General features: G+C 30.2%; 1 protein-coding gene across 14 annotated transcripts in view; it reads right to left on the bottom strand.

Annotated features, from left to right (window-relative positions):
* The window catches only part of Ufd4 (ubiquitin fusion-degradation 4-like), a 280,366-nt gene that overhangs the window by 166,476 nt on the left and 100,154 nt on the right, over positions 1-13,736 (bottom strand). For 13 of the 14 annotated variants that reach the window (XM_075368433.1, XM_075368435.1, XM_075368434.1 and 10 more), the window contains exons 9-10: positions 13,253-13,488; positions 7,318-7,434 (exon numbers count right to left, since the gene is read on the bottom strand). In XM_075368433.1, coding sequence (XP_075224548.1) covers positions 7,318-7,434; positions 13,253-13,488 — 353 coding nt within the window. The remainder of the gene's footprint in view (positions 1-7,317; positions 7,435-13,252; positions 13,489-13,736) is intronic. The other variant, XM_075368438.1, reaches the window with a different exon arrangement.

The raw sequence follows: 13,736 nt of genomic DNA, 5'->3' as shown, positions 1-13,736 counted from the left end.
CAGCTTACAAATTCCTTGTACCCCAGCTATGACCTAGATGTCAGCAACCTTTTGCTAACACTGTGCCAATTAAGGGTTTAAAATCATTCAGTGTGCCAACAACACTCATATTCTTATACAAGTCAAGGTCAATATATCTGTTGTACATTGTATTTTATACAGTAATATAATACAATAATATTTAAACCACACTGAAAGACATAAACTGTTTTTATAAGTTTTTTTTATTAATGGGAGCCTTGCCCTTGCATGGTCTTAACCAGCTGCTCAATATCAGCAACATACTTTGTTACTGAATGTTACACAATTTTCTTAATGCTCAGGTGTTAGGTAACTTTGTTGTGAACTAACACTGCTTTCATATGAGAGAGAATTTGCTCACAGGAATAAGTTGAACTAAAATTTGAAAGAAGAACAAAAGTAATTTTTTTCAAACAGATAATAGATCTCAGGAGGGATATCCAACAGTAGAGAGTAGCAACAAAGTTTTCTAAATTTTTGCCTTCTAGAGACTTCCTTAGTTCAAGAGATTTTGATGTCCATATTCTAAAGGCCTAAATCAACCTTTTGCAGTTCAAAACCATCAATAACCATCTAACTAAACAGTTGCAATTGGTTAGTTGTCAAATCAAGTATGTCAGGACTAATAAGGAATGAAAATAACGGTCCATGAATGTGGAAGTCTTGACTTTATTTAAAAAATTCTGCTTTGAGTGCTTCGATGTACTCCTGAAGCTTATCTATGTTCACTTCAAATTGATTTGAATGATTCTTCACATTTGGTAAGTAGTTGAATGCTTTGATGTTGATGTCATGTGAAAAAATGTTGAGTTTCATTATAAATGCTTTCCAATAGCAGAAAAGATAAAGTACTGCTTGACCCTGTCCTTGTAATTTCAAAATTCAGCTCAATTAAATGTGTGTTTATATCAGTCAGAAACATCAACTAATAACCAGTTTTCATCTTTCAATTGAAAATGGAAAATGTTGTTTTTCGTCAAGAAGTTAAAACTTTTATCTCAACTAAGCCATCGAACATTGCTGTATAACAGACGATCTCCATATTCACACTCAATCTCTTGTAGAAGAGACTTGAACTGCCTGTGAACCAGTGAAGAATGAGAAACAAGAAAGTTGACTATCTTGCAACAGTTGTCATCACTGAGACCAAACTCGGAGATGAGGTCTTCCCCACATAAGCTCTCCTGGTGTATAATACAATGAAAATGTAACAGTTTGCGGTTAATATGATTTTCAAGAAGTTACACAAATCCTTTCTTCTTGCCAACCGTTACAGCAGCACCATCAGTTGTCGCACAAAATAATTTGTTCAAGTCAATGTCATGTTTAACAAAATAACTAATAAATGCAGTCAAAATGTCTTCTGCTTTTGATGTATCATGAAGGGATAATAAGCAACACAACTTTTCATAAATGTGATATCTCTCGTAATATCTTGCAACTATAGCTACGTGTTACAAATCATTTAAATCAATGGTTTCATCAAGAGCGACACTAAATACTTGGGATTGTTTTAATCCAATTGTTTGTTTAGTTGTTATATTTTCAGCCAAGTCAGTTATGCGCCTCTCAATTGATCTTGTGGAAACTGGTTTCTCTAATTCGAGAGAGTATAATCTCATTTGGTAAATCACCAAACAAAATTTCAGCACTGCTCAAAAATGTTTCTTTGATGTATTTTCCATCTGTAAAAGGTTTACCTTTTAAAGCCTTACGTTGAGCTATTTTGTAACCACATTCAGTAGCTTTATTCTTTGTTCTAACTGCTTGGCTGAAAATACCAATTTGTTTTTTGAAACCAGAATAGCTTTCTTGATAGCTTCACTTTTCTCTTCTGAGGTTTTAAACTTAAATTGGTGTTTGGTTTAAAAGTTTCTTTGTACACTAGATGTGTGACACACAACACTTGCGCAACAGAAAACAAAATCAGCACGATCTTTTTGTTTTACAAATTCATATTATTTTGTTCAATTTTCTTGAAATGGATGATGATCAAGTTTCCTTTTCTTTACTGCCATATTTAACACAAACAGTATTCTGGAAATATAAATAAATCAAAAGACATCAATCAAAATTTAACTGAATTATTTAAAAAAAAAGATTTTAATAAAAAATTTTGTCTGAACATTATTTGAATAGGATTTACTGTTTTTACAATTCAAATATATTTACTAGGGCTATTCAGAAAGTAAGGAACGTTTTGGAATTTTAAAAAACCAAATACAAGAAAAACTTTTTATTATATACACGTGAAAGAGGGACTAAAATACTACTTTTCAACATAATCACCATACAAATTCAGGCACTTATCATAGCGGTGGATAAGCTTTGAAATTCCTGTGTCATAGAATTCTGCCGCCTGTGATCTCAACCACTCAGTGACGCACCCATCTTGCACAAAGTTTGTGGTAGCCTAGCTTATGTGAAACAATTTCAAACAATAAAGTCCGTGAAACTTGTGGGAAACATAGAGAAAGCTCAGTTATTGTGATACGGCGGTTTTCACAAATCTTTTCATCAACTTTGGAGACCAGATCGTCAGTCACAATGCTCGGACGTCCACTCTTCACTTTATCGTGAACGTTTGTTCGGCCATTTTTAAACTGAATGCACCACTTCCTGACAGAACTTTCACTCATTACGTTGTTCCCGTACACTTCACACAGTTCCCGATGAATTTCTATTGGTTTTAAGTTTTTTGCCAACAAAAAACGAATCACAGACCGCACCTCACAACTGGCGGGATTTTCGATTGCAGCACACATTTCAAATTTGTATATAAAAAAAAAAAACAGGCAGTGCGATGTTTCCGTTGTCACGGCTGGACGCTGACTTAGGTGCCGAGCACAAGCACACCAATATATATGCGATTGGCGTGCGCCTGGCGGCGTCAGGTGGAAACGTTCCTTACTTTCTGAATAGCCCTTGTATTTTAAAACTCACCAATTAATATCATTTATAAAAAAAAATACCTATAAAAATGTAAACTTTTTGTGAAACCTATTTTTGCCCACAGTGATAAGCAATCTTTAATTGTGGAGTGTTACAGGATTTGGTTAAAGTTTTGAGTCGCCATACTCCCAAATACATTTTTCAAACATCAACTTATTTGCTCGATTGATGCGGCTCTTTTATATTTCTGACTTTTGTGTCAATCATAATCAAACTATTGATGTACAAAACTTACAGTTTCTGTGTGCCATTAGAAATTGCTTGGCGTGCCAAGCACGGCACGCGTGCTGTAGGTTGCTAACCCCCTGACCTAGAGGGATATTTAATTTCCTTGGATTTGAAAATGTGGGGAAGGTTTTTATTTTTGATACCATTAATAATATAAACTGGGAAAAGAGGCTGATGAAGCCAAATTAACAGTATGATATCCTGTCAGTCCTTTACTGAAATTTAGTCTATTTATGTGTGTCTTTTAAGGTAGTGAGATTAACTTTTTTTTATCATAAATAAACTTGGATAACAATTGGTAATATTTGACTGAAAAACTTGACTATATATATTTATTTGTAATATCATGTGCTGTATTAAAAAATATTATCTACACAGGTGGCACTGAATCTTGGAATGTTTATTAATGGCTAATATGCTTAAATTATGAGAAGAATAAGTACTTTATATTCTTCTCAGGTCTTTTGTTGAACATTTTAATATTTAAATTATGGTCTGTATTAAATATTTAAAAATAGAATACTCATTGGAAAAATAAGAAATATTTTGTAACAAATCCAATAATAAAATAGAAGTTCATGGAAATAACAGCAATGAATTGAATTGATATATACATAAATGTCCCTCTCCACAATACATTCAAAATTTGAATTAAATCAATCCATTAATGATTATCAAACTTGCGGATAGAAACTGACACTTTTTCTAAAATACAATAAAAATGTGTTAGGTTTTTTGTACAAGCATAAGAAAAACTCTTCCAAGCAGAAAGTGAATAAATCAACAAAATTTTTAATGGAAATAATGTGAATACATATATATTGGTAAATTAACATACAAAGTCTGTAAATAAAGTAATCAGACTAGTTTTTTTGGCGGCCAAATTGGCAACACTGTAAAGTTACTAGTAAACATATGGTTATATGAACAGCTGATTTATATTAGATATTAATATTTTTTAGTCTATTTTTGCCACATGAGATGTAAACAAACTTTTTGTGAAACAAGTTTTTGTTGTGTTACAAAAATGAGTGATACTAATTATGAGCAAGGTTGTGCAATCAAGTTCTGTTACTCGGTGAGAATGCTACTGAAACTTTTAAAAATTGAAAAGGGTGTATGGAGATGACACTCTGTCACGAACCCAAGTTGTTAGGTGGTTTAAAGCATTTTCAGATGGCCAGGTATCAGTTGTGGACGATCCACACACTGGAAGACCGTCAACATCAAAAAGTGGTGACAATGTTGAGCGAATCAATCAGAGACTTGATATGGTACAAGTGGTGATTAACTGTCAGAATGATTGTAGAACAATTGAATTCGAACCAACCACAGTCCATCAAATTTTGACAAACGAATTGGACATGATAAAAGTTTGTGCAAAACTGGTCCCAAAAAAACCTCACTGATGAACAGAAAAACATAAGGGTGGTAGTGTGCTGTGATCTTCTAAGGCAAATTGAAGCTGATCCTGGTTTTCTAAAAAATGTTATTATAGGTGATGAATCTTGGACGGACATTTGAGTACCCCAGAAACAAAATGCCAGAGCAAGGAGTGGCACATTTCAAACTTACCACATCCCAGAAAAAGCAAAAATGGGCAAATTAATAATCAAAACCATGCTAATTTGTTTCTTCAATAGTAATGACATTGTCCATAAGGAGGAGCTTTTGCCTACAGGGCAGACTGTAAATCAATAGGTTTACCAAGAAATTCTTGAGAGACTGTGGAAAAGAGTTGCCCACATGAGACCAGCCATCAAAGACAACTGGATGCTGCATATGACAATGCACCTGTCTCAATTCACTCTCAATTTCTGGGTTCCAACACTGCTATGAAGAGTGGGAAAGCTGTTTGAATCATTGCGTAGCTTCTCAAGGGAACTATTTTGAAGGTGATAAGAGTCTATGTATAATTAGATTCTAAATAAAAAGTTTTCCTGATCCAGTCTCATTACTTTATTTATAGACCTCATATCTACTGCAAATTCTAAATAACCATTGAAGTCCACGTTACACATACATGCTACTCTACTTGTAATACTAGATTATGGCACTACTAACACATAATATTCAACTCTCCTAAATACAATTATATATTAATACAAATTTATATTATGTGGCTATGCATTAACAGTTGACATTGTATTAAATCTTGCCATATATGCCTCAGTGGCAGCAGTGACTGTGTAACTTCATGTGTTTACATAATTTTTAAACTATTGTACTATGTCTAAGGTGCTATTTAGTGGATGAATTATTTATAAAATAGAAGTCTGATAACAAATTAGAATCTGAGTTTTAAAGCTTTTCTGATCTGATTTGAATAAAACTCATCATTGAAATTCTTCACACTGAAAAGAATAATAGGATATAAAGAACTTCATTTGAAACTTAGGTACGGTCAGCATCCCCTCTTATAGTTCAAAATTTATTTTTTGCCATTTTCATTTCACATTTATTTTGTATTTAGTCAAAATATTGGTAAGAACAAAATTTAAAATTCATATAATTCGCAATAAATATTGACTAAACAATTTTTATGTAATTTTTGACTGGGGCTCTGCCTCAATTCATGTTTTTCCATTTATCTCATTTGCTTTATGAATTATTCAAAACAGTCCTCATTGGAACAGAACTACATTTTTTACAAACTTCTCTTCTCTTACACAATTTTATGAAATTTACAGCTCCATCTTTTTTTAATGAAAATCTTTTTGCTGACACTTTCTTGTTCATGTTTAAATCAATCAATGTCATATTGAATTGTCAACTATATTACACATATTGTCAATGTTATGTATGACAGTTTGAAATAATAAATTTAAACTTTGAATGTTTTAACTGTTAGACATAGGAAAATTAATAAATTTAAAAAAAAGAGGCCATTAGTTAAGAAATAAAATAAAAAAGTTTTCAATGGTAGAGTTTACAGTTACTTTTTAAATTTTTAAATATAATCACGGTCAATCACTGTATGCATTAAAAGATGCATACTTATATTGTTTACTTTAAAAATCTATGTTTCAATTGTATTAATAATCACTGACAAATCTCCAGACATAATTCTGTTCTCTATCGTTTACAAGTAACCTGACCTTTCGACAATACTCCAAAAGGCTCCTTTTTGAAATGACAAAAATAATAAGTGCAGCTAGTGTAGAATGGTTCAGAAGTTAAGTCTAAATTTATTATTACTTAGCTTTTATTTTAAAATATCATTAATTTAATCAAAAAATTCTAATTAACTACAAAAAATTCATTAAATTAAAAAATAATTATCAATAAATAATAAAGTTCAATGGTACAAGAATAAAATAAAAAAGAATAGCAATTATCAATAAGTGAGGGAAAAGCAACAGTAAGAAAATTGAAGAAAGGAAAAGAATAAGATCATGAAGAAGAAAAATACAAAAGACTTGTCTTAGTTGACATCAATGCTACAACCACAAAGAAGTTAAACTATTTCTTCCACTACCTCAAGAAATTTTATATGACTTTAAGTAACTAATTTAAGTGATTTAATAATTAATTAAAGAAAATTTGCTATTAATTGGTAATTTTATATTACATAACACATCTTATAATGAATACTTAATAATGACATCAGCAGCTCCTCTTACATTATTTCTCAAAATTATAATCCAAACAGAACCAATAATAAGTTTTATTAACATAAACAATAATAAATTACTACATTTATTTTAATATAATTTATAAAGAGCAAGATCACTTTAGAAACAAATTTAGATCATTAACAAAAATTATACCATATCCAAAAAACATATAAGGATTACACAGGTAATTGCTAATATTTGAACATAATGTTTGCAAATAACCAGTTACAAGAAAACAAATATAACAATTTTTTTCTATCTTGGTAAATCATAATGTATATGAAATATTACATGTTTTTGTGATCGGATTACTGAACAATTTAAGAAAACCAATATTAAAATTTGTGCAGAACAAGAGCAAAATAGTAAAAGAAGAGAGAGAAATTATAGATAAATGAGGGAGAGGTAAAGAAATAACTTTAAAGAAAAGAAAATTTAAAAAAAATGAATAAAACAGTATGAAGATGAACAAAATAAGGAGAAAAATAAGAAGACTTGCCTTTATTGACGTCAGCACCGCGATCACAGAGGAATTCAACCATCTCTTGTGTACCGAATGCAGACGCCCAGTTAAGAAGTGTTTGACCAACATCGTCCATAAAGTTGACCTCAATTCCTGCGACAGACCGGCAACAGAAAATAAGAGACAATTGACACCAAATAAGCACACCATAAACAAAGGGAATGGGAAATGAAATGATATAAAACTAAATTGCAGAACATACAGTAATATTATGAGCTGATATTATACCTTCTCCCTCTACCCTCACTTTGTTAATGCAAAAATACGTACTAAAATAAGGAAAAAACTGATTTCTGAATTTAGTAGAAAAGGATCTCATTGTGTGATTTTAAAAAGTTCATCAATATATTGAAAAAAAAAAAAACCATATACAACTACAACATATAATTTGTGCAACGGAGAAAAAACTGACAAAAGACATGCACAATATTTCTATAAAACCATTCCCAAACTTCATAATGAACTAAAAAGTATTGTCTTCACATAGATCTAATTTGATTACAAATTAGTTAACATCTGACCTTGTTTCTAATGAATCTATTTCCACCTGGAAGGGTTGAGTTTGAATCTTAATAGGGATTTCTAATGGTTCAAAATTAATCTCATCTAACCAGTAATTGTAACCATTACACATCTGTAAATCTTAGTTCTTGAGAGAATAAACAGAGTAAATAAATATTGCTTTGGGATAAAAAATCCATTCTCCCCCTGCAATCCAAGTTGTTTACGTTACAGAAATATATTTTTAGAAAAAACTAGTTTAGATGTTAAGATAACATGTACTTCCATCCTTAACAAATTTTTAAACATTCATGGTAAATACAAAGTACATGATAGATACAGATGATTCATGCAGTCTAATTCAAATTCATGGAATGCAGTCTGGTGAATAATTTGGAACAAAAATTCATACATAAACATAAATCCAAAAACATGTTTATTTGCAAAGTTTTGCCTCTATTTCTGCTGCTGGTAAAATAATATAACAGTAAAATTAATGGCCACTAATTACAGAGTAAAATGATATTTAATATACTACTTTAGCTTAACAAAAATAATCAGTCCCATAACTGCATTTTCAGAAGTTTTGAAATGTTTTGTTAAGCTCAAAAACTGGGAGCACGAAAATAAGTTCTTTTAGGTTGTGTAAAACTGTTAGGTGCCAAAAAATATAATTTTGGAAAAAAAGGTGTTTTCAGAGGACTTAATTCAGAGAAAACTCATGTAACAGAGGGGAAAAAGGTTAAGAAATTCAAATTTTCCTTTAAAATGAATAGACCAAAACCTAGGAGAAAATTTAGTTTAACAAAAAAAAAACTTTTTTGACATCGCAAAAAATAATTGTGAAAACAAAACTAATTGTTCAAAATATATAAACAAGAACAAAGAATTAATAAAAAAAAAAAAAAAACAGTTAAATAGCAGTCTATAACTGCAAAAAAAAAAAAAAGTTATACAGTTGTCATTACTCATCCCTTAGATGAGGAATCACTTTATTATGGTTAAAGCATTTTTCATTCCTAAACTCAATTATTCTTAAATTTCATCCCACTCTACCTTCCAGGGTTAAACTGAGTAGTAATTTTCTAAATTCATTTCACTCGTCAGCCAGCCTCCCAAAATTACAGCTATTTATTACCCTTCCTCTTGTCAACCTACTAATCTATTACTATTATTCTCTTTCCCTTTTATTTATCTGTGGTCTCATTTCTTGTGTCTGTCTTGTCTTATTCTTTGGGTTCATTCAACCAAACCAGATACCTGCTTGACAAACAGATTTTTCCATATAGTTGCATTTCTCATTTTATCTCTTCTAGTTCAATCCAGAACTCCTTTGAAAAATGTAATTTAGTAACTAAAATTAACTCTTATTCTCATCAACCACAACCCACATCCATCAACAAAATAGGGGAGTCAACTGATTTATAAATCTGTAATCTTCTTCTTATACCTACTTCGTTTTTAATTATTACTATGTTCTTCAGCTAATTAACTAGAATGAATATTACCACTTTTTGGTATGGTTATTCATCTCCATATATTATACCATTCTGGTAAATAAACATAACCAAGAATTCATAAGCTTAAAGTTTTGAAAACCCAGTTTTCTTTCTTTGTAAATATTTGAATAGAGGTTGTAATGTATTACACAAGAATATAATGAATGTATTTGTCCTATAGATCATATTACATCTTATCGGATTTAATTAACTTTTACCAAATCACAAGAAATTTTTTATAATACTGCTTATATTATAATTTTTAACGTTTGTAACCAAGTTTAAAATTATTTATACAAAATAAAAAAATATTTTTGTTTAGGTTTTAACAACTGGAACCTAATTAAATTAGACATTAAATGAGAATTAAAATTTAAAACAGTAGAAAAATGCAAGCCTAATCAGGATTGAGGGCAGTAAACAAACTAAGTTACTGGTATAAATGTAGTAACTCATATTTTAAACATAATTACTGTTTATGAACCATTATAAATATTATTATACAGCCTAAAAGGCAAGACACATAATTTTTATTAATATTTGTAAACGTATGCAGAATTCCCATATTACTTGGTTGGTTAATATTACTTACTAAACCTTTAAAGAATTAAAGCTCTTAAGAAATTAATTTTATAGAAAAATTCAGTTTATTGGTGTACTTCCATTTTTGATTTTAATCAATTTTTCATCAAGTCATATTAAAATATAAGTTGTTTTTTTTTTTTTTTATATGAACTCATTAGACTTCCACTTTGATTACTTTCAGTTATACTGAAATTAATATCTATAAATTATGGGTCATTTAATTTAAACATACATTTTTTACACCCATCTTTCATTTTGGTAACATCTTTTATGAACCCCTTTACAGGATTCTTTCTTTTTGCTATTGTATGGAGTTACTAATAAAATTTCCTTTAATATTTTGATGGATTTGATTTTGTGTATTTCTATTAAACAATAATTGCTTTAAACTCTAATACAGTTTTTGCTCATGTATGGGTGACACAACCTCTGATCACAGACCCTGAAAATAAGGGATATTATAAAGTGAAATCTTTTAACATTAAAACAATATATATATATATTTTTATCTTTAATAATAAAATATTGATTCAGTAATATTACAAATGTTATTTTCAATAAATATGTTTAATTTTAGAGGTTGATTTTGACTATCATATCTCCCTAAGAAAAATGTAAACCATTATTTATTGCATTGCAAAATACCTTAAACATAGGTAGAATTTCCTGCTTTCATTTTTAAAAAATACTTTTTGTGTTTATAAATCTTAACATATGCTGCCTGTAAAATAAATGTTTTGCCAACTTTAATTTGTTACTTGATGTCTTCGCTTCAACCTTAATTACATTTAACCTTTAATTCTCATTGTACATTAAATCTTTATTGGAATAAAAGCCTTTTCTGTCAGTAAACACATTTGCTATCAATTTTACTTATAGCTCAACTAACTTGCCCGATACAAAACAGTTCCATCATGTAGTCTCATAGACACAGTTGTCACTTCACTGAGTTTCAGTGGTGGGAACTACTAGAAGGTGCCACATGACATTTATGAGTCACGGTTGTGATCGTCGATACAATTTTCTTAAAAACTACAGAGAAAGAAGGAAAAAGTAATAAAAAGAAAGAAGAAAATGCTCAACCCACAGAGGAACTACAACTGAATGGGATAGTTAAAAATATGAGGGCTGTCCAGAAAGTAACTTATGTTTTAAAATAAAAAACCAACCAAATAAAAAAAAAAGAAATTTTTATTATATACATTTGAAAGGGAATCCTAAGCTATTTTTCTACAAAGTAGTCTTTTAAATTGAGGCACTTATCATAACGATGCACAAGCTTTTCAATTCCTTCTCTATAGAAATCTGCCGCCCTAGATTTCTGGCACCCATCTTGCACAAAAATTGTGATAACCAAGCTTCCCAGATACAATTTCATGCAGTAAACATTTTGAAATTTGGGGGAAATGAAGTGAGAGTTCTGTAATCAAAATGCAGTGATTTTCACGAATGTTATCGTTGATTTTCATTGTTCATCAGTCACAAGGCTAGGCTGACCACTGTGGTCCTCATCATGAACATTGGTGTGGCCATTTTTAAATCGAATGCACCACTGCCTCACTCCACCTTCACGCATTATTCCATCTCCGTATACCTCACATAGTTGCTGATGAATTTCAATTGGTTTGAGGTTTTTTGCCAATAAAAACCTAATCACTTAATGCACCTCACAATTTGTGAGATTTTTTATTGAAGTACACATTTCAATAATTCACAACCAACCAAGTAGAAAAACCACACTCCAATATGCTACAACAGCTTGATGTGTACTGAGTGTAGAAACATTTTGATGCAAAGATGGTGACTCTATCCCCTCCATCTCCACGCTAGGCACAAACATAAGTTACTTTCTAAACCACCCTCGTAGTTTACAATCTTCCTCAGACTTGGGAATCACCTAGCACAATGCTAACATCCTGGGAGAAAATCCCTCCAATGATAACATGATATAAAAGCATACTATTTGTACTGCACCAGAAGTAATGTAAAATTATACATGGTTGTCATTTTAACAATAAATAATTAAATCTTTTAGATAATTACATAATAATTATGCAACAGAATTTTGTTAAAGTAATCATTTTTAATGTTTCAACTCTGTTACATCGTTGCTAGCGAAGAACAATGTTAAAACCTATATGTGTGTCGCAGACTATCTACCTGCATTCACAATTTTACTGCTTAGCTAATAAATAAATGCAAATGAGAGTATAAGTTAAAAACCTTTTTAAAATTGAGTTTTTTTCACCTGGTTCTAATAAAATTTTTTATAATTTATTCATTCTTCATGTGACTAAAGAAATGATTACAACATGTTTTATGGTATGTTTTAAGTTATGATTTCTTACGGTAAATAGTGAAGAGAAACTATATACATGTAATAAAAACAAAAAAACTAGAATTTGAACTATCAAAAGAAAACCAATCAAAGCATGAATTTCATGATGTGTTAGGAATTTTTGTGTTAAACCATATTTTAACATAAAATATTTCTTGTGTTTAAAAGATGAATGAATCTAATATTAACACATTCACAGCTACAGGCTTCTGAACAGTGACCAGTTTAATAGATCTATCAGACAGGTGATGTATAACTGGAAAAGGTAAAGGTTAAAAATACAATTGAATTAAAAAAAAACTAAGTTCTTCAGATATTATTATGTAATGAAATAACTTTTTCTGAAGAAAAATACTCATTAACACTAAAATTAAGTGGCATTTTTGTAAATACTGTAATAACCCTGATTACTAATTTTAATGACTGCACAAACACACAAAATGTAAAGTAAATAAACCACAAATAAAATTTAAAAAATGTTTTATGAAGATTCAAAGCTTTCATTATGATTCCAACATCAATGACATAAACATGAAATATGTACCAATTAAATTTTTTATAGAAGAATAGTGTCAGAAGTATATAAGCGTATTCATGAACTAAGCAGTGATGAATGCAGTTTACTTCTGATATGACTAGAACAGAATAAAAAATATTTTATTTGATGTATATTTTTATGTTTAGATTAATGATACTGTGGGTCACAATGAAATTACAAAAGCTTGTAAGTAAATAAACATTAATTTATTTTGCAGTCTTTGTGGTTAATTTAATCAAATTTTTTAACAAGTATAAAAAAAACATTTTACTATGGATACAATACAAAACATCCATCTCTTGTTTGTGCTATTGTTTCTGTACAGTAACATAAACAGGGATGGTATAAGTACTGCAAGAAGTGAGGTTTCAGCACAGAGCATCATGAGCCATGAATGTGTTAATCCCTTTTATACAAAAATATCACTATTTTAATGGCACAGGAAAGTACCTCCAGTATCGATGGCTTCAATCAAAGCATCAGTATCTTTACTACGAATACAATCTATTAACTGTCTATGTGATTTTTCTCCAGCTGAATCCATACGTCTAAGGCGAGGGAGTAATTGACCGCTTACACCACTAGCGGTATTTCCGGTACAACTACCACCTCTTGCCAGTGCTTTCCTTCCCTCGAACAATAGCACCAAAAGTAGATCCACTAAACGCATAGAATCCAGGGAACATCTAAAAAAATAATTTATATTTAAATTGATTTTACAAGAGATATCACAAATATAGATCAACAAAACAGGAAAACTTAATTAGTTAAAACTTAATGTTTATGGTTACAGGTGTGAAAACTGTCAACAAAAAAAAGTCACTTAAAACTTTTTAAGATAAAATGAGCAAAATAGAGTACTTTAAATCTACATTGAAATTCTGATGTAAAGAAATTCTAATCTGCATTTTCCCATAAATTTGATTCATCCTAA

This window comes from Lycorma delicatula, chromosome 6 (genome assembly GCF_047948215.1).
Source record: "Lycorma delicatula isolate Av1 chromosome 6, ASM4794821v1, whole genome shotgun sequence".
In the NCBI taxonomy this organism is placed as follows: domain Eukaryota; kingdom Metazoa; phylum Arthropoda; class Insecta; order Hemiptera; family Fulgoridae; genus Lycorma; species Lycorma delicatula.
This window is presented reverse-complemented; position numbering and strand designations above follow the sequence as displayed.